The sequence below is a fragment of the Thamnophis elegans genome, chromosome 14, assembly GCF_009769535.1.
Source record: "Thamnophis elegans isolate rThaEle1 chromosome 14, rThaEle1.pri, whole genome shotgun sequence".
Taxonomy (NCBI): Eukaryota; Metazoa; Chordata; class Lepidosauria; order Squamata; family Colubridae; genus Thamnophis; species Thamnophis elegans.
In genome coordinates this window covers 21,930,036-21,952,335 of record NC_045554.1, presented here as the reverse complement: position 1 = coordinate 21,952,335, position 22,300 = coordinate 21,930,036, and the positions used below count along the sequence as shown (strand labels likewise).

Here is a 22,300-nt window from a genome sequence, read left to right as displayed (position 1 = left end):
TAGTGTGAAATTTGAGCAGAGGGGGCACACTGGCTTCTTATGTTAGTATGGTATTTAAAGCTCGCACATGTGATGGGATGCAATTTTTGGCTCCAGAGAATGGCTACAAGCCAAATTGTATTTTCTTTGGTGCAGGGCTATTGAAAGGCAACTAAATTCTAATTCAGATCCAATTTTGTCACCCAGTGTGTGCTCTAGAAACTGTAAATGACCACAACAGGTTCCAACCTAGACAAGACCAACCTCTCATGTATTTCTCATTCATTGGCAGCTCTCAGAAGTGAGGCTCTCCTTTGCCTTCTTGTGACCTGTTTTTAATGGAGACGCAAAGGAATCCTGATGGCAGATGAAGTAGATTTGTAGATTTGTAGATTTATTATAATTTATAGGCCGCCCTTTTCCCTGAGGGGACTCAGGGCGGCTTACAAAAACACGGGAAAGGGGGTACAAAGACAAAAAGCATAAGACAGTACATAATATTAAAAAATAGAGCACAACATTCATTCATCATTCGGGAGGGGACGAACTAAGATTTTTATCCCCAGGCCTGACGGGATAGCCAGATCTTAAGGGCCGTGCGGAAGGCCTGGGCGGTGGTGAGGGTGCGGATCTCCACGGGGAGATTGTTCCATAGCGTCGGAGCTGCAACTGAGAAGGCTCTCCTCCGCGTAGTCGCCAGTCGGCACTGACTGGCGGATGGAATTCGGAGGAGGCCTACCCTGTGCGATCTGATGGGACGCAGGGAGGTAATTGGCAGAAGGCGGTCTCTCAAATAGCCAGATCCACTACCATGGAGCGCTTTGTGAGTGGTAAGTAGGACCTTGAAGTGCACCCGGAGACCAACAGGTAGACCAAGTGGGTTCAAATTGAAGTCAAAAGGATACCCAATTGTGTTGAGTGTTTCTCAATCAACAGTTTAACTTCATTTCTGCTGTATGCAAACATTAAATGCCAACTAGGTTGTTCCTTTTCTTTTCCTGAGAGTTCTGTGGGTCTAAAAGTGCCATCTAGGTGATACTTGCTCCGTATCATGTGCAAAAGGAATATCCCAGGGGGATTTTCTGGGAGGCTCATATAGACGTTCCTCACCCCTGCTTTCCAGAATGGGTTTACATGGGGCAATTCATACCATGATGCTATACAGAAAATGCCCCCCAGGATACATAGACATGAGACACCTATGGAGAAAGTTAAGTGACATCATAAGCATCATAGCAGCATTATGGAAACAATGTGAATTACATAATATGCAGCAGAAGCCACAGTGTCACTTGTGCATCAAGACATCATCACAATCTATATGCAGATATTACATCATTCACATCTACTGTGTGATGTTATCATAATACTTGTGGCATCCACCGGATGCTAATGTTATGCCAGAGAATAGGAAGGGTGCCACTTGTTCATCTTAGCAATAGCAGTTAGACTTATATACCGCTTCATAGGGCTTTCAGCCCTCTCTAAGCAGTTTACAGAGTCAGCATATTGCCCCCAACAACAATCCGGGTCCTCATTTTACCCACCTCGGAAGGATGGAAGGCTGAGTCAACCCTGAGCCGGTGAGATTTGAACAGCCGAACTGCAGAACTGCAGTCAGCTGAAGTAGCCTGCAGTGCTGCATTTAACCACTGCGCCACCTCAGCTTGACAGGATAGTTTCAAATGCCATAAGGTTTTGCTCACATTGAGAGAGGAGTTCAGTCTGTAGGAAAAGACAAGTACATTTATGAGGACATGTGGAGGGGGCCAAAGAATGATGTTGGAGTGTTCCACAGTGTTATGGACAAGGGACTCAGGAATGCAGACTGTCTGCTGAAGGGAAGAAGGGGCCTTCTGGAGAACCTAAATATAGCCATTTATGAATCTTGCAACAGCAACGGCAGTTTCTTCTGGAAAGGAACAGACCATTAAAATTATTGCCTTGCTTAGCCTCCAAGAACTGCTGGAGCAGAATCCTGATAGAAGAATGTGCTTAGAAGGAGATGACTAGTGGGATCTAATGCAACACGGGGTCTTAAGCTCCACCAGAAACCCCAACACACATTTTAAACATTTCCAAAAAATTCTTCCAGAGGCACCATTGCTTCCTGCCACATTTTTTGTAATAATCTAAGGGCACACCCCATCTCTTTGATTCCATATGGACACGAAAGCTAGGAGGCCGTTCACTCAGGCCCCAGTGAAGAAAGAGGGTCAAATATTGGGTTGCATTTGATAGTAATTCTCCACTCTCTGGCATGACATAAGCAGTGGGAACAAACAGTGGGAATCCAGAAATGCCACTGAAAAAGCTGCTGAAAAATGCCACTGCCAGATTCCATTAAGATAGGGGTCCCTGGCCCACTAGCTTAAGCAGAATAACCTGAGCAAGTCCAGTTCACATCTGAATCGGGGCAAAATGTTCTGGCATAGGGAACTCCTGGGGGAATTCTGGGGTGCGGCTTTCCAGCACTTGGACCACACACTGCCAAGCATCTCATGACCGAACCAGGTGCTGGTTTACTTGGATCTGAATGGAGGAAGAAGAGGTCCAGCAAGTTGGTTTCATCCAGTTCAAGATCAAGTTGCAATGGAAGCTTCCCATCCAACACCAAAGGCTCACAAGTGGAGTTAGCCAAAATGTTGTCAGACTGTTTATTTTTCCATGTTCTTCCCAGATTGAGCTGGAAAATAAAAGAGATAGTAAGTTCAATAGTTCTCATTCCAAGCCGACTTTGGAGCTGCTTTGCTACAGACAGAATGTGAAGTACTCTTTGGCAGCAAGTCAAAATAGATTCATTAAACTGTTGAATGTCAAAATGTATATTGCCCTTGACTTTAACAGGTGGATTTTCCACTGTGAAAAATTGGGCAATTAACTAACATTCCACCATATTTGAGGAGAGTTCCAAAGTCAGTTGTCCAGATAATTTGCTGGTGAAAATCATACAACAGGGATACATAATTTTTATATGTGAAGGATGATCTTTTTTTTTCCCCTGAAAAGGAAATTCACCCGAGAAAGCTGTAGAAGATGGATCTTGACAGACTTGAACATTGGGCCTAACTAACAAAATGAAATTCAATGTAGAGAAAAGTAAAGTCTTACACTTAGGCAAGAAAAACCAAAAGTACACATATAGACTGGGTGAAACCAGGTTGAAAAACAGTAACTGTGAGATGAGAGGGATCTTGTAGTCTTAATGGACAACCAATTAAATATGACCCAACAATGTGCAGTGGCAACCAAAAAAGCCAATGCAATCCTAAATTGCATTAACAGAGGGATACAATCAAGATCAAGTGAGGTATTAATACCATTCTATAAAGCCTTAGACCACACCTAGAATGCTGCATCCAGTTTTGGTCACCTCACCACAATATTAAAAAAAAAGATGTTGAGACTCTAGAAAAAGTGCAGAGAAGCGCAACCAAGATGATTAGGGAACTGGAGACTAAAACGTATGAAGAACAGTTACAGGAATTGGGCATCGCTAGTGTAGTGAAGAGAAGGACCAGGGGAGACATGATAGCAGTGTTCCAATATTTGAGGGACTGCCACAGAGAGGAGGGGGTCAAGCTATTTTCCAAAGCACCTGAAGGCCACAAAAGGAATAATGGATGGAAACTGACCAAGGAGAGATTCAACCTAGCAATAAGGAGAAATTTTCTGACAATGAGAACAATCAACCAATGGAACAGCTTGCCTTTGGAAGTTGTGGAAGCTTTATCACTGGAGGCTTTCAAGAAGAGATTGGACTGCCATTTATCAGAAATGGTGTAGAGTCTTCTGCTTGGGTGAGGGGTTCGACTAGAAGATCTACAAGGTTCCTTTCAAATCTGTTAAGATGGCCAGGAAGAGTAGACTGGTCCCCATGTTTCTATTATTTTGAGGGAATGGATGGGGATCATGGGACTTAAGGATTTTGTGTCTTTTTCTTCCCCAACCTGGGAAAACTCAACCCAATGGCAGATAGATCTGGATAGTTTATGAATTGAATGGAACCTTTAAACACCAGACCTTAAGCCCACCAATGAATGGATAGAAGAATGGATAGCCTCTCATACAGTTCTGGAAAGGGCTTGATGTGTTACTGAAAACTACTAGTACATTTTCTGATCATTTAGAACTCTGAATTTCACTATCTTCACAATGAGGCTGCATGGAGTCCACAGAACATTGCGGCCAAAATTACTATTTTTCCAAATATTACATTATAAGATAGTATTAAAAATAATTTTGCAATCTGGGCAAGGAAGAGCAGGTAGTAGTTTACAATACCTTTATGAACAAACGTGAGAGAACTGCTAAATATTCAAAAGCGAGACTGGCCCTTTTGGGGGCCATCGTCAAGGAATTCATGGCCCAGGCCATTCCCACACTTGCCACATGAGACCTGCAAGGAAATTAGAGGGAATTAAGAATATAAACTCTGCTGCTTCTATACCCTTTTCCCACAATCAACTGAAAAGCAGAATTATAGCCCATAACAGAGTAATCCAGGTCCAATCACATCATTATTGTACAATGTTTGTTCAGAAGAAAATGCTATTTTCTCTGCAGCAATCTCTTATGACTTTCTTCTTCTAACTGCTTCCTTACTATTAATTCTCTTATTTTGCCTCCTTTCTGGAAGGCACTTTGATTATTTATAATCTTTAAGTAGTGATCAGTACATTCAAGAAGCTTCTAATTGAAAATATGGTATCTACAAAATACCTCAAAAGTACTATAATGTTTTTGAAACATAGTTACAAAATTTTATAAGGCTTTAAAAACCTGGCTATGTGTCCAAGCCTGACCCCAGAATGTGTTAAGGGTCCCATTTCTTGGCTTCACAGACATTTAGTCTGATATTGCAATTTTCTCAACTGCTGTATATATTTATTTTGTACTGTTTTTGTTTTAGAATTAAAACAATTTGAATCACTTGGTTGAGATAGGCATCTATAGAAAAGAAGCAAATTCAGATTTTGAGGAAAACCTGTAGACCTGATCTGAAAAAAAGAAAGACGTAATCCACTAGCATCAATACTGGCTATAACAAGTAAGTAAAAACAGGAGAATAATTCTATTTCATGCCATATTGAAGGAAGATACCCTGTCAAAGAAGTTGCTTGCATTCTGAATAAACAGATTCTCTTCAAAGCCAAACCTTGGAACAATCCCTACAATTTCAAATGCAACTCTGGGCACCACCAGATTTACAGCAAGTTTCTGCTGCATTTGGGATACAAACTCTGCCCTCGTCAAGTTTTGAGTCCATTGCAGCACAACCAAAGTCCTCACCTTGAAAGCTCCTGGGTGCTCCAAGTACTTGGAGATGCTGTCACTGTGAATGGGATGGGTAAAGGCTGGCCAAGGGGATGAATGAAGGAATTTGGACTGGCTGGAGAATAATTCATAGCCACATTTGGAACAAACGTATATACCTGTGAGCAAAGATGGAGATGGGGAGAAAGAAGAATATATATGACATGGAGGAATTAAATAGGCACACATTCACAGGAAGGCTGGATTGCAGAGGGAAGTAGGTCTCATTTTACTCATCTCAAATATCAGCCAGAAATTACTTGTAACCATCACAGGTTTTCTAGAAAGTTGCCATTTTTCCTCTTCTGTACACATTTCTATAGGCAGTTATTGACTTACGACTGGTCACTTAGCAACTGTTTGAAGTTATCCTGGATCTCCGCATTATGTAAGACCCAGTTCTAAATTCCAATGCCCCCTCCCCACAGTCACATGACTTCATTTTGGGTGATTGGCAACTGGCCCATATGTCCATTTGCAGCATCCCACAGTTATGTGACTGCCATTTATGATGATTTACCTGGAAACATGTTTATTTTCAGTTTCTAGCAAAAACTGGAAAAATAGGTTTGCTTAATGACCACATTGTTCATGTAACAATGAGTGCACATCTGCTTTACAACTTCTACAAAAAAGATTGTTAAACTTTAAAAGGGATTATAAAAACCTAATGTAGCCCATTACCAGAGAAGGAAAATAAGAGACCCAGACCAACCCAACATGGTTGCTTAAAGAACTCTCTGACAAATTGAGAGGAAAAAGGACAAGTATAAAACATTGAAAGAGAGACAAATAACTAAAACAGAATACCAGCAAATAGCCCAAATCTGAAAATAAAAAGTCAGGAAGGCAAAGGCTCAGAATGGTAAACTAAGACTTGCAACAAATGCCAATAATAATAATAAAAAAGTTTCTTTCAACATGCAAAAAGCAAGAAAAAAGTTAAGGAAACAATCAATCCACTCATGCAGGGGTCTCCAACCCCGGGTCTATGACAGACTTGAACACTTGGCCTTATCCAACAAAATGTAATTCAGTGGTGAGAAAAGTAAGATCTTACACTTAGATGAGAAAAAACAAATGCACAGATATAGAATAGCTGGTATTTGGCTCAACTAATAGGTGTCCTAATAGAAAATCACTTAAATATGAGCCAGCAGTATGCTGTAGATCAGGGATGTGCACTCACTAGAGGCAGTGGAGGCGGGGCCTCACCAGTCTCCTCAGGAAAAGGAAGGAATTTTAAAGATTTTTTCTAAAATAATTAAGGCCAAGCTAGTTGCTACCAGACTTCAACTCACAGTGATTTGGAGTGTACATAGTGTTTAAGTATAGGAGGAGGCCAGAGAACTCAGGGCCTCCTTTGCATAAGGATTTTTTTGCCTTTTAAGGGTTAACCAAGGGTTAAAAAGCAAAAAAATTATATGCAAATGAGGCCCATAGTTCTCGGGCCTCTTCCTGCAGAGGGCACGTGGTGGCTCTAGGAGCCACTATCCTAGCCTGCCTGGCCCTGGAGCCTAGCTAGACCGAATCTGGAAATTTGGCGTAGCTGGAAGGTATGTTGGTCAGAGGGAGGGGGCAGGGGGGAGGAATTCAATTTATTTGTAATTTAAGTAATTGTCATTTGTTTTTATTGTGTGTGTGTGTGTGTGTGTGTGTGTGTTTCTTTCTTAACTTCACTCAAACAAACTCTCTCTCAATTTGAGCAGACGCAGGGAGGGGAGCCTTGTTTGTTTGAGAAGAGAGGGGCAGCCCTCTCCCCCCCATCCTGCTCCCCTCTTCCTTTCCTCCTCCTCCTCTCCCCTTTCTTCGCCGTCTGCCACCTCGCCCCCCTCCGCCTCCTCTGTCCCCCCCGCTGTGTCCGCCAGGCGTCTCGCGTTTATGGCGGGCATAAACGTGAGACGCCTGGCGGACACAGACTTGGGGATGGAGGAGGTGGGGGGCGAGGAGGAACCGCGGCGACGAAAGGCAAAGAGGGGTGGGGAGGTGTTTGCAGCCCTGGTTCCGTCTCCCAGCAGCCCCAGGAGGAAACGGCGAAGAGGGGTGGGGGGTGTTCCAAGAGCCCCCCCTCCCCTTTTGGCACTCTGCAAGGCCTGCCCGAGCTCTGGGAGAAAGCGGCGGGAGCGGAATGCTGTCCTCTATTGCCGGAAAGTCCGGCGAGGGAAGCGGGGCTCATGGAGACTCGCTCGCAGCCGGCTTCTCTGGAGTGGAGTGGAGGGGGGGCGATAGAAGCAGAGCAGCGGCAAGAGGATCCGCTCCGCTTCAGAGAAGCCGGCTGCGAGCGAGTCTCCACGAGCCCCGCTTCCCTCGCGGGACTTTCTGGCAATAGAGGACAGCATTCCGCTCCTGCCGCTTTCTCCCAGAGCTCCGGCAGGCCTTGCAGAGTGCCAAAAGGGGAGGGGGGGCCTCTTGGAACACCCCCCACCCCTCTTCACCGTTTCCTCCTGGGGCTGCTGGGAGACGGAACCAGGGCTGCAAACACCCCCCCCCACCCCTCCACGGCTCTCGCTCCAGCCTGCTGCCGGGGGGGGGGGGAGCCGCTTTCTTTCTTTTTGCCTCATCAGCCAGAAGCTTCACCACACGTCACTGCTGTAGATGTAAAAAAGCCAATGTAATGCATGAATAGAGGAATAGTATCAAGATCACATGAAGTATTAATATCATTTTACACTACTAATAAAATCAAACTTGGAATTCTGTGTTCAATTGTGCTCACCACAATACAAAAACAATTTTGAAACTCTAGAAAGAGTGGATAAAAGAGCAACAAAGTTGATAAGGGGTCTGGAAGCTAAACAGTTTGATGAATGTTTGAGAGAACTGCAGTATTTTTTGGAGTATAAGACGCACCAAGATTTTGAAGAGGCAAATTTTTTAAAAAAGTTTTTGCATTCTGCAAACCTCCCCAAAACAGCCCAATTTTTGCAAAAATTGGCCCATTTTTTGTCAAAAAAAGGTCATGCATAGCCTTTAGGAGGCTTATAGAGTGCTCCTGGCGGGGGGGCAAAAACGAGCAAAAAATGGCTTGTTTTTCACTCATTTCTGCCCGCCCCAGCCCCCAGGAGCATTCTGGAAGCCTCCTAAGGCTATGCACAGCCATTTTGGTGAAGGGGGCAGGATTTCGGGAGGCCAAAAATGCTGTATTCAGTGTATAAGACAAGGATGGGTGCTCCATCCTTGGAGGCTTTTAAGAAGAGACTGGACAGCCATTTGTCTGGAATGATTTAGGGTCTCCTGCCTTGGGTAGGGGGTTGGAGTAGGACCTCCAAGGCCCCTTTCAATTCCAATTCTATCATTCTAGATGTCTGAAAGAAAGCAGTTCTTAAGACAGAGATCTCAATGCTGTCAGCAAGCAACATGGGGTCAGCTTCAAGACCATGAAGGAGGTGGCAGGGAATGGGTTGAGATTGCTTCAAGAAGAGTGTTTCGAAAAGAGAGAGCTAACTGCGATGGCACGATGTGCGATCTTGGTGCCCTGAGAACGCAGTCAAATTTCTGCTGCTGGATGGTCCACTTGGATCTAAACCGTCCCGCAGAGATGGTGATTGAGAAGGGCACCTCGTGCTGATCTCAGGGACACCGCAAAGTCCCTGAAAGATCCAGGAATATCCTTTTTTTCCAGTGACAGAAACACAGCTAATGAAGCTGTTGAAGTTGGGACAGCTCCAGAACGGGAAGAAAGCAGAAAGAGAAAGTATGTCGAATTGGTGAGGAAATTTTATTATTAGAGGAAGAGACTACCCAAGAAAAAAATGTAAGTTAAGTTAAGATTGAAGACAGAAGACTGTAGGCAGCGAGATTGATCTGCATTGAACTTAGTGTGTTATCTAGTTTCTAATTTTTTTTTCACGGATGGAACTTTTGCAGGGGTTCCCTATTTTTTAAACTGAATTGATTAATTCTTTCTTCTTCTTTTTTTCATTTTTGCTTATATCTGTGGATTAAAATTCTCCTTTTTTTACAATGCTTGATTTGATTGATTGATTGGATTGTTTTTGATCCCCATTTAAGGTTTTTTTTTCTTTCTTAAGCTTGGAATATAAAGCAGATAATACGAAGGATTATAAAGAGGGTTGTAACAACAGGAGGAAAAGCAGTTACACTGCCACTTAGAGGCTGGAGGCTGGATACATTGTTTTTTCTTTTTTCTCTTTGATCACTTGAGATTCAAGGTTCTTTCAGTTTGTTTACTGACAGTGATAGTAGGAAGAACACAAGTTGTTTATACAGGTGCCTTTTGGAAGTTCTATCACTAGCTATTGGAGGGAAGACAACATTCTGACTTTAAAGATAATAAATGAACCTGTTTATTAAAGTAGCCTTGAACCCTATAGTGGCAGTGTCTGCAAAATTGAAAGAATAGCTCAGCAAGAAAAAGAAACTGTAACATTGCAAATGATTATGTTTGAAATTCAAAATCTATTAGTTGTGACAGAGAGAATTGAAAAGAGATTGGAGAATATGGAATACAATACAGAAAAATCTGATGGAGAAACTGAAGATATTTACCAAATGAAGAAAGTGGAGGACAGAGTTCAAAAGATGGAAGAAAAAAATGAGCAAAGAGATAAGAAAATTGTGGATACTGACAACAAACTGAGCAAACTGAGGTTGGTAATGGCAAGAGCGGAATATGGAAAGGGGAGATAGATGGATTGGAACTCTAGCCCAGACTTCAAAGCACAGAAGAAGAAAAGAGAGAAAAATTGAGGGAGATAAGGAGAGAAATCTTGACAGAAGCACTAGTGATAACCAAAGATAAGCTGATGGAAAGAACAGATGTTTGGTTTCAAGCTTTTATGAGATACAAAAGGAACAACATGTTGCCGAGAGAAGTTTATACAAGATTTATTAAGAAAGTAACCAGAACATTAATGCTACAAATGGCAAGAGATATAAGACCGTACTATTACTGGAAAGATATAGGTTGATGCAATGAAAATGTATAATAAAAATTAAACTAAATTTAGTTTACTAGTAGTATGTATAAAATGAAGCGACCATAGCTATAGTTAAATAATATGAATATGGGGATGCATGGACCAGGGAGCGGAAGGCTCCAGCTTGATGGAGCAGCCACAGCCAAATGACCAGACAGCCAGTAGGCTGAGCCCAAGCAGAGGGAGCCACAGCTGCAGCAGGTCAGTCTGGAGACTTCTGGGAAAGAACAGGAGCAGCTGCTTGCGAGGATGAGGAGGTGGTATCCATACCTCCTCCCGCATCCAAGAATGTGCAGGACAGAGAGGCAATAGCGCCATGCAGGTCGGCCAGGTTACTTCCAAGGATGCAGTCCTTCCCATTGTGAGGGGCTGTACCAGTGCTGCCTATTTAATCCCACCCAAAGGGGATTAAACGTATGGATTCCTTGCTCCGTGATTCCTGCTTTTCATGTTTTGCCTTCAAATTTATGTTGAACTTTGGACCTCTGGTTTGTGCCTTGACATGGGGCCTTGCCTCATTTAAACCTCTGGAGCTGTTGCCTTATCAAACACTTTTGTTCTGGCTTCTGCTTGGCTTCGGAAATTTAGCCTCTCTTGCCAGTTCCTCAGAACTCCCGGTGGAACTTAGAGGGGGTGTTTTGTGTCCAGGCTCTGAAGACGTGACGCCGCAAGCCGTGGTGATTGGCTGGAGGCGTGTCATCCAGAGGGGGAAAATGAAGACAGTTCATTGTCTGCCTGTTTGATACCTGGGGTAAAAAAAGCTGTCAAACGGGTGGCACGTTCGTTGCCGATTCAGAGGTGTTGTTGCTTGTTACTTGTTCCGTTAATAAACAAGTTGCATTATATCCATGTTACCTCAGTCCTCTTTCCCTCCGTCACCCTTCAAAACACTGGCAACGAAGGTGGGATCTCAGGATTAAGCAACAGATCGGCTGAGTCACTGAGTCAGAAAAGGCTGAGGCATTGGAACGGAATGCTGTAAAGAAGGAACGAAAAGGTTTTTTTCCCCCTCTCTCTTTCATAAGGTAACCTGAGTCGTCGTCCTTTTCAGGATAGCCACCTTAGCCTCGTTCGCAGCTTTCTGTCTGGCAACAGAGTCTTGGGAAGCTTTTGTAGAGTGATTTGAATGCTTCCTAGAAACTCACGACCTTACCGGGTGGTCTGGCAGATGAAAAAGATCATGTTTCCTAAGTGCCTGTGGACCAGAGGTGTTCGGAACAGCCAGGGCACTTTGCGTCCCTCAGCCTGTACATTCCATCCCGTGAGATGTCTTAATTGAGAAACTGAGGGCACCCTATGCCCCCACGCCATCCAAGATCGCCCGCAGCTGCACTTTCAGGCAAAGATTTCAGCTAGAGGGAGAGTCAATTAACCAGTACATAGCCGCTCTCCGGTCAGCTGCCCTCTATTGTGACTTCACTGACCTAGAAGAGAACTTGCTAGATCAATTGGTTTGTGGGGTCAGTTATTTGAAACTGCAGTATCGCCTGATAACGCGCTCAGAGCTGACTCTCAAAACTGCCTGGGTGAAGCAAGGGCTTCTGAGATGGCCGAGAAATCCTCTGCGGAAATTCAGAGATATAAAAAATGCCCCTTCCTCCACTTCGCGAGCGGCATTGCCATCACGATGATGAAGGGGGATGACATCTCCGAGGAGGAAGATAATGTCAGCCGTCTGTAAACAACCCCTATCAAGAGGCGCACTGGGCATAGGGACGCCACCTCCACCTCTTGTGCTGGCTGCGGAGGCAATTATGCCAGACAAACGTGCAGGTTTAAAACTTTTGTGTGCTGCCATTGCGGCCGGAAAGGCCACCTAGCTAAGGTCTGTCGGGCTCCATCCCCTGTGCCAGAGTGCCACCCAAGTAAGCCAGCTAGTGCGAAGCTGCCCAGACATCCAACCAGGCTGAGGGAGGACTGTTATGCTATCGCTAACGATAGTGATGACGTAGAGCTGTCTATCAATCAAACTAAAGAAAAAAACCGCGAAAAAATATTTCTGTGTCCACATTGAAGGAGCACCCTGTGAGATGGATGTGGACACTGGGTCTTCACGCTCCCTCATTTCTTTGAGCACCTTGAAGCGTTTAGTGCCCTCCATAGTGAAGAATCGTCTCTCTCCCTGTGCCGTCCGTCTGCGCAACTATCAAGGACAGTTAATCCCTGTCTTAGGCAGCGGCCTCTTTAAGGTAGCCACCAAGCATTTAACTGGTCATCTTCCGCTCATTGTGGTCCAAGACTCCCTTCCTACATTGCTGGGTCTCGACTGGTTCCAAGCATTGGGACTTGATATCATCGGCATTCACACCACAGCAGCTGAAGATTTGCAAATGTGTTCAAAGATGGTTTAGGTAAATATACAGGCACCCCAATATCCTTTAACTTAGATTCCCAGGTAGCTCCAATTTGCCTTAAGCCTAGAAGAGTTCCATTAGTGCTCCGCCCTAAGCTAAATGCTGAATTGGATAAATTGATTAGCCAGGGGCTGTTAGAGCCTGTGGATCATGCGCGCTGGAAAACACTAATCATTATCCCAATTAAGCCAGATGGGTCTATGAGGGTGTGCGCTGATTACAAGGTAACATTGAATAAAGCATTGCAGGCTCACCCTTACCCTGTCTCAGTTGTACAACATCTGCTTCATTCCCTGGGATAGGGCTCCATTTTTGCAAAGCTTGACCTAGCACAGGGGTATCAGCAGCTCCCTGTCACTGCTGATGCTCACTGCTGATGCTCAGACAATCATGACCCACAGCCTTCCACTGTCGCTGCCTGCAGTTTGGGGTTAGTACAGCCCCAGGGATCTTTCAAAGTCTGATGGAGCGCCTGTTCCAAGGGATCCCTGGGGTTGTTCCCTATTTTGATGACATGCTGATCAGCGCTAGTGACCAGCACGCTCTCATTGCCACCTTACGCACTGTCCTCACCAGATTCCACGATGTTGGATTGCATTTAAAAAAATCTAAGTGCAAAGTCCCACAAGTAGAATTTCTGGGGTACCTTGTAAATAAGTCTGGTATCCACCCCACCCCGTCTAAGTTAAAGGCCATCCATCATGCCTCTACTCCTAAAAATAAAGTGGAGCTCCAATCTTTTTTAGGTCTTCTAAATTTCTATGCTGCTTTCTTACTAAGTAAAGCTTTGGCCGCTGAGCCTCTCCACTGGCTCCTCGACAAGAAAACAGCCTGGAAATGGGGCAAGGCGGAAGCCCACGCTTTCGCAGCCATCAAGTCCCTGTTAACGTCAGATTCTATATTGGTTCAGTATAGCGACTCCCTGCCTCTTGTCCTTGCGTGTGATGCTTCTCCATATGGCACTGGAGCTGTGCTTAGCCATAGGCTGCCCAATGGGTCTGAAGCACCTCTTGCCTATTACTCTCGCACGTTGTCCTCTACAGAACGTAATTACGGTCACATCGATAAGGAGGCCCTGGCCCCAGTGGCTGGCATAAAACGCTTCCACGATTATTTATACGGTCGCTATTTGAGCTTGTCTCTTACCACAAACCGTTGTTGGATTATTGGCTGGGGATAAGCAAACTCCACTGATTCTCTCTCCTAGAATGTCCCCCTGGGCAGAATTTCTAGCTGCCTACAATTACTGCCTTGTCTATCGGCCTGGCAAAGATTTGAGGCATGCTGACGCTCTTAGATGCTGCTCATTCCCTTTGCCAATTACTGACCCCGCCTCCTCTGCTTCTGTCATGCTTGTGGAGGAGCTCCCAGTCCTCCTCTCTGCCACTGATATTGCAGCCTATTCTGCCAAAGATAGCACCCTCTCCCAAGTTTAGATTGGGTGAAAAGGGGATGGCCGCAAGGGTCTCTGCACGCGGAGTTCTGTCCCTTTGCTACAAGGCAACTGGAACTCTCAGTGCAAAGAGGCTGCCAATTATGGAGGAACCGGGTGATTGTTCCCCCCCAGTTACGGCACCGCGTCCTGACTTGCCTTCATGACGGCCATCCTGGCATCGTCAGGAGGAAGGCTTTAGGTAGGAGCTATGTGTGTTGGCCACAACTGGACCAGGAAATTACTGACTGGGTTGCTGCCTGCCAGCAATGCCAACTCTCGTGGCCCGCTTCCCCTTTAGCCCCCGTGAGGGAGTGCGAGACCCCAGGGGCTCATGGTCGCGAATCCACGTGGATTTTGCTGGCCCATTTCTGGGTCATACGTTCTTAGTCGTGGTTGATGCCTACTCTAAATGGGTGGAAGTGACTGTCATAGCATCAACCACATCTGAGGCGGTGGTCCGGGTCTTGCAAAGACTTTTCTCCACCCATGGACTTCCTGATACCATTGTCTCCGATAATGGCCCACAATTTACTTCAGCCCAGTTTCAGATGTTCTTAGCAAGCCATGACATCCGCCATGCACAAATTGCTCCGTTCCACCCTGCCAGTAATGGCATGGCTGAACGGATGGTTAGATCTGTAAAAGAAGCTCTAGCCAGGCTAGGTCCCCTCAATTGGGCAGAACGGGTGGCCAAATACCTTCTCTCGCAACACACCACGCCTTGCCCTGTCACTAACTGAAGCCCAGCCGAAGAGCCGAGATGGCGCAGTGGTTAGGGTGCAGTACTGCAGGCCACTTCAGCTGACTGTTATCTGCAGTTCAGCGGTTCTAATCTCACCAGCTTAAGGTTGACTCAGGCTTCCATCCTTCCGAGGTGGGTGAAATGAGGAGCCAGACTGTGGAGGCGATATGCTGACTCTGTAAACCGCTTAGAGAGGGCTGAAAGCCCTATGAAGCAGTATAGAAGTCTAACTGCTATTGCTATTGCTATTATTGATGGGCCGCCACCTGAGGACGGATTTAGATAGACTGCACCCCAGCTACGAGGCTGACCGGCCCCACCTCCTACCAAAGGCCTGCAAGAGTTTGCAGTAGGGGGACTCAGTATACGCCAGGAACTATGGGGGTGATCCACAGTGACTACCGTGACTCATATTGCAAGTAACTGGCCCCTACTCTTACAGGGTCCGGCTAGATAATGGCCGAGTGTGGGGCCGCCATGTTAATCAGCTCCGACGACACCACATCACACCACCGTTAGCACCCCAAGCCGCACAGCCCCCGTTGGGGCCATTGTATTCCGCCATTCCCACTGCAGGCGCTCCTGCCGACCGCACCAGCCCAGCACCTTGCCGCTCTGACCATGGCCAATTCATCTGGGGACGTGGGTCAACATCCAGGCGACGGCGTTCCAGCAGGCCTGCAGACCTGGTCGCGGGGAGTTCCTTCAATGCGGCTGCAACATTCCTCTCCGAGTCCTGATCCGCCCGCTCTGTGAAGATCTGGCAGAGTGTGCAGGCGGCCAGCATATCTCCAGGACTATGCATGCGCCATCCAGGGAGAAAGAACTCCCGGTGGAACTTAGAGGGGGGGTGTTGTGTCCAGGCTACGAAGATGTGACGCCGCAAGCCGTGGTGATTGGCTGGAGGCGTGTCAGACGGAGTAGGAAAATGAAGACAGTTCATTGGCTGCCTGTTTGACAGCTGGGGTATAAAATTCATTGCCAGTTCAGAGCTGTTGTTGCTTGTTACTTGTTCTGTTAATAAACAAGTTGCATTAGATCCGTGTTACCTCAGTCCTGTTTCCCTCCGTCACCCTTCAGAACAGGGTGCGTGTGGCTTCTGTTATTCAAGAGCTGCTGGGAATTGTATACTTGGCTCAGGCAGCTCAATGAAGACCTTCTGCTGTGTGTGCAACATGTGTGAGCGGAGCAGCACACTTTCTCCTGTCAAGCCTGGCAAGCTTCTGCGAACTTTCTTCTCCTCAAGCCCCATCAGCAAGTGCTAATCAGAGACAGAAATCACGAGAGGCTGAAAGTTCCCTTCGGAGAGGTGAGGCAGGCAGGCTCCTTCAGACCCATTGGGCTGGGCATAAGAGGGAGGTATACCAGGGCTGTCAAGATTCTGCCCCTTTAGCCAGTCTCCATAAGTACCACTCATCTTCCTGTGGACTCCGTTTCCTCCTCTTGGTCTACCCTGTAGGGCTGACACCCCCCCTGAACATCAGGGATGGGGAAGTTACCAGAATCTTTCCCTGTCTGCTTTAAATAGGTGGGTGGTATATCTTTAATTCTGGTCCCTCTCTGGATCTGGCTTGGGTCCAGGACACAGGAACACCGTACATTCCGCACCTCCCATCTCTCTAGTAAGATCTTCTGCCTGGGTGGGGGGGTTGCACTAGAGACCGCCAAGGTCCCTCCCGGGCCTGGATTCCAATGGCTGGGATCTCCCGGGAGCACCAAGCGCAAAGCTTTCCCGAACTCCGTCTCCTTTGCTTTCAATCGCCCTCCTCAATACCAGGAGGGAGTTAAGCGCCCGCCCGCCTCGGGGAGGGAGTGGCTGCGTCAGCCACCACTAAAGACAATTTGGGGGGGGGGGGGGGAGATCCAGCAACTTTCTCTGGCCAGCAGGTGTCCCGTCCCCTCCTGTCCCCCAAAACCGAGAAACTCTGTCTCCAAGCTGGAGCCCTCCGGCGCTGCCGAATTTCGATGCCTGCTTAGGACCGAAGAGCGCGACCCCTCCGGGAGCCAGTGCGGGCAAGGCCGGCTCAAAGGGCAGCCGCCACCCGCCCGGGACGCCCTCCGCAATCTCAGTCGCCAGAAGATCCGAGCGGCGCCGGAGCGGTGGCTGCCGCCGCCGGCGCCGCGCTATCGCCTTACCGGACTCGAAGTGGCTCTGATAGATCTCCCCGCCGGAGAACCTGCAGAAGGCCATGGCTGCCCCGCTCGCCGTCTCCTCCCTCCACCTCCCCGTCCTCCTCCTGCGGCCGCCCGCCCCGGGCAGAGACGAGGGCGGCAGGGGGCGCTGCTGCGCAGGTAGCGGCTCCCCGGCTGGTGCCGGCGGGCTGAGCGGCGGTGGCGGCGCTCCAGGGCTGCCCTGACCGGCGGGCTGGGCTTGAGGAGGCGGCTGGCTTGGTACAGCAGCCAAACGGGGGAACTGCCCAAGGGGCCCATTTGAACCGGGGCGCGTTTCCCTAATGGCCGCTTGCAGCCCTCGGGGAAGCCCCGCAAGGCCCTGCAGCGCCGCCCTCCCCGGCCGCTTTCTACAGGCCGTCGCCTCCTTGGAGAAGGCCCGGCGGCCACGCGAAGGCGGCCGGACTGGGTTGTGGGCAGCACCGCTTGGCCCGAGAGTGGAAGGCAGCCGCCCGGCCAGGAAAGCGGCTCTGCAAGCGGGAAGCCGCTCCTCCGTTGCGCTGCTGCCGGACCGAGCCAAACTCTTCCCCGGGTCTCCCCACGACTGGAGCCGTTCGGGGTCACCGGGCACCAGCGCGGGCCTTTAAAGGAGGGCGCGGGCAGTAGGGGAAGGAGGACATACTGGAACTTTATTGGCCTCCTGGACAAAAATTGCAGTCCAAAACTGCACATGCACTTAAGACCTCCTTTTTCCTGCATTAGGAAAACAGGTTCTTCAATCACAACATTTTTTTTCAACAGAGCTTTATTGTCAAGAATGGGGGTTACTGATAATAGGCAATCTTGCTTTGCTCATTTCCCTATAATCTCAAGCTCTCCCACATGGAAGAGTGGGCGCTCTTGAGTTTGTAGTGGAGGGAGCTGAAAATAGCTTGCGTCCTTTCATTTTCTTGTTCTGTTGTAACCTTTCTCTGATTTCTACAGCAGATTTAATACCATCTGCCAAATGTTAGCAGAGGAAAGTGTGACCTAAGATCATTTTGTAATCTTTCAAAATTGTGAAAGAGCTCTTTGTTTTCACAGATTTTGAAATGCAATTTGTCTGCACTGCATAAAATAGAAATATTGACGTCTTGCTCAGTAATTTGGTGGGAGTTTGTGATTTTAAAAAGCACACTTGAATGCAGTTCCCAGTTTAGCATTTGGATTTGACCGGTAAAGATGGAGCTGACACATTCAGCTTCCTTTAATGATCTAACGCCAACCAAGTTCAGGAAATGTACATTGTACAAATAGCTAGGTAATAATTTACATTACATGGAAGCTAATGGATTGAATAACAGATTTTCTTAGAGATATTGACAGATTGATCACTATGTAGTATGGACACTCCTGATTCACAAATGAGTGAATGATCAAATGAGTTTTATTTATTCCATTTGTTATTGAGTATAAAGTGGAAGTAGTAACAAATATAAAACATTTGATTTTGGAATCTGAATAATCCCGTGTTCAAACAGGAGATTATATTATCTATTACTTTACATCCTGATGGGTAACATATCGATTCATGGCAGTGTGGAAAATCCAGTATGGGGCATGCAATAGTATTAAATGTTTGGTGACTGTACAAGGCAGAGGAACTATTGTGCAGCAGCTATTGTTAAGATGTGAGATACTAACAACATCTATTTGCAGATCTTAATCCATGATGCTCAACTCTCATTCCCTCAAGGTTTTGTCTAGGCTGAAGATAAACATTTCTGGGATGGAAGGTTAACCTGCTTCAGGACTGGTATACCATGTCTGTGGCAATGGACAAAGAAAATAAACCCGCATTGTAAGTCTAAGCCAGATAAACCATCCCGCAGGACCCTGGGTCGCATGGCTCCTAAGAAGCCTGTCAAGCTGCTGCCTGCCTTGAGACCTGCCCTGAAGATTGCCTTCAGTTGGATGGACCATGTGATGAACTTGTGGGTGTGGGGCAAGGGTTCTGAACTTTCAACTGGGTGAGGAAAACCTGGAAATTTTCAGATTTGGGTTTTCCCCAGATGTGCCAACATGACCTCTCTAATAAATTGGAACTTTGAGGAACTTCAGGCCTTGGAGTCTTCTTTTGTTGAGAGGTGGTTCTTGGAACCTTCACCACTTCCAGGAAGACCATACGGAGCAGAATAAAACCATTCCACGTAAAATCTTATCAAGGCTCTCCACGCCCTACCCAAGCTCTGAGAGAGCGCCAGGTTTCAGTGTCTTGCACAACTTTGTGACAACTTGATGGGTCACTAGGAGGGTCCTACTCAGAAAAACAGGTGCTAGCAGCTAAGCAGCAGGATTCAAAGAGAAGTTGTGAAAGAGACACAATGACAGTAAAAATTGCAAATAGTCAGAGGTTCAATTGCACAGTTGTACATCCGCCAAGCCGAGTAAAGATTTAGCTGAGGCATATGCACAACAGGCTTTCTTTTACATAACATGCTAAGCTGCTAGGCAGGGCAGGGCTTTGGGAGCTTAGTGCCTTAGTATATTAGGTTACGTAACACCAGAAAAGGATAGAAATCTGTAACCAAAGAGTGTTGGCAAATGCAACCAAGATATTCTCTCCTCCAGCCTTGAACAGTTGCCTAAAATCTGAGGATTTACCCTTCTCCCCATTTGGGGATTTGGCTCTGAAGCAAAGCTGCTCTACTGGCAGGCCAAGCCTTCCCGGTGGGGGTGGGGGGACTTGCAAATAATGGCTCCCATCAGCCACAAGGCGCCTTAAGACTAGGAGCCAGAGGCTCTTTACCCCAGTTCCTCCTAAGCTGCTAATGGAAAGGGAGGAGTTTATTATCTGGACAGAACAGGAATTGCAGGCAGGGAAGCCATTTCTGAGAACGTGAACCCCAACAACGAAAACCTTACAAGGGATCTGGATCACAGGTGGCCTCTGTACATATTGGTTTCCCTTGATCAGCTGAACGGGAAAGAGCTGCCTTGCCAAGAACAGCAGCCCTGGGCAATGGGGGAGGGGGGAGGGAAGCCAACCTTTCTGTCAGGATTGGCTGGCTAAGCTTATGTCTCTACTGAAGGAGGGAGGGAGGACTGGAGTGCACCATTGGTGGGGGGGGCACTTGGAATAAGGTCAGGGGTCCTAGAAAGATGGCTGTTTTTTAGCACCCCATCACGGAGGACATGAGTGGGAATGGGTTGGTGGAGCCAGGACAGCCCTGGTGTAATTTTGATCCCTGCAAGACTACCTGGTGTGAAAGTGCTTCTCTTGTGTGTTTCGCCTTCCTCTCTACGAGGCTGCAAGCAGCATGAGTGTAAATTACCTGGACATCAAGGGGACTTGCCAGAGTCACCCCAGATTAGTGGACATGACATTTCTCGGAAGCAGCTCTCTCCTCCTGCGGATGGACCCAGGCAGCAGCAGCAGCAGACTGCACTGAAGCATCCGAAACGCTCCGCTCCGGGTGAGGGGGGGGGGGCTTGAGTGCAGGGCTGCAGCCCTGGAGGGAATGAGTACGGCAGCAGCAGTGGGCATATGGATCCCAGAAGCTCCACTTTGATGTGGTCAAGGACACAAGCAAACAGCAGCAGGGCAAGCCACAGCGCTCCCATTCAAGCGGGGAGATAATCTGGTGGCCAGCAGCTGCCAAGCCACGTGAAGAAGATCCCGCAGTGGGGTGACCCCAAGGAGCCTCGATCCTGTGCCTGGAGGGTCAGAAAAGATTGGTGAGTTTGGCGAAGATGGGGGGCAGGTATATGCAAGCTTTATTTGATTCCATTTCATTCTCATTGCAGGCTGTATGCTTCAAATATGCCCTTTGCGGAATTCAGAGGCCAAAGTTTTCTAACTTCTTATTGGATAAACTGCTGCAAAGGAAAAAGTAGAGAAGGGTTTATAAGCAGGGAGGATTGTGTATGTGAGTGTTCTATAGAGAGAGAATACTATAAGTATCCTACACAAGGACAATGTCTTTGAATGTCATTTACTTTACATGCTAAACAAAGGAAAGGGAATGTGTGAGGCCTCACTCTATGAAACGGCCAGCTGAGAATATGAAAAAGACAAAAGGATGCTTTAAATTCCCCTTTCGAAGCATAAATGGTTTTGCACCAGAGGTGATGCACTCTTCTTGGGGTGGGGGGTGTTTCAAACTTGGTCCGTTCCTTCTTCTCCTCCTTGGGAGAGAATGGCTTTCACTGATTTCCACCCATCTGCAGATTCCCTGTTGCACCTGGAAGTGCTGATTCCATTCAGGGGGCAGGAGCAGAGCCTCCTTTGCACACAGACATCAGTTGACCCCCTGGGGGAGGAAAGATCTCTGTGGGTGAAAGAGGCACCTGCCTACCCTTTTCTGATGTAGGCCTGGCCAGGGGAGTCTATGGGAACTATGGAATGTATGGGGACCCTTGATCCTGTCTTCCCCGTAATTAGTGTGGGACAGGACATGAGATTAGAGGAATTCTCCTGCCTTCATTAACCACGTAAACCAGGGCTGCCCAACTTTTTCCAGTCCAAGGAGGAACATCTGCCAGCAAGGGGAGGATCATCTAGCCAAGATGGCAGGCATGATTGTGAATCAAAGCTCTGCCCATTCAGATGGTCTCCTGACTCTTACGACCTCCCTCCATCCCCCAGACTCTTCTGGGTGTGGAAGCCATACTTAGCCTTTGAATGGTGATCTGGAAGCCATGCTTCACAAAGCAAAACAAAAAGTATCTGGATTTACAGATAAAGTCTTGTTTTTGTTTATTGCAATATTCAAATTTGTTACAAGCTTTCAACTCCTTGTCTTCTTCTAATTTTTATTGATTCCAAGCCATGTAGTTTTCTGTGGAATAGGAATTATTAATATTGTTAAGGTTATTTAGATTTATGAGTCTGCAAGCCAAATATTCCAGGTATGGCTGGGGCTTTCATTGCTTTCATCTGGTGTTTTTTTTTAACTTAGCACTTTTGAAGCGGTGATTCCTGGTGGTCTCCCATCCAATATCAATGAGGCCAAAAATGACATCAGAGCTCAGAGTAGGTTGGTTAGCTTTGCCATTTTCATATAATATTAAAATAAACACATTAATATGAATATAGGGACTTCTTGGTTCAATGGCTAAGATGGTCATCTTGTCGTCAGAAAAGTCGGCAGTTCGGCGGTTCGAATCCCTAGTGCAGCCTAGCGGAGTGAGCTCCTGTTACTTGTCCTAGCTTCTGCAACCTAGCAGTTTGAAAGCACGTAAAAAGGCAAGTAGAAAAATAGGAACCACCTTTGGTGGGAAGTTTACAGCGTTCCATGCGCCTTCGGCATTGAGTCATGCCGGCCACATGACCATGGAAACATCTTCGGACAGCGCTGGCTCTTTGGCTTTGAAACGGAGATAAGCACCGCCCCCTAGAGTCGGGAATGACTAGCACATATGTGCAAGGGGAACCTTTACCTTT

At 47.0% G+C, this 22,300-nt stretch overlaps 1 protein-coding gene across 1 annotated transcript; it reads right to left on the bottom strand.

The window, feature by feature from the left end:
- Positions 1-981: 981 nt before the first annotated feature.
- On the bottom strand, positions 982-18,613 carry MSRB1 (methionine sulfoxide reductase B1). The gene is made up of 4 exons (XM_032230635.1): positions 16,903-18,613; positions 5,272-5,414; positions 4,264-4,378; positions 982-2,665 (listed from the first exon to the last, which is right to left on the bottom strand). The coding sequence occupies exons 1-4, from the start codon at positions 16,955-16,957 to the stop codon at positions 2,637-2,639; spliced, it is 342 nt and encodes a 113-aa protein (XP_032086526.1). The 5' UTR covers positions 16,958-18,613; the 3' UTR covers positions 982-2,636.
- Between the last annotated feature and the right edge of the window lie 3,687 nt (positions 18,614-22,300).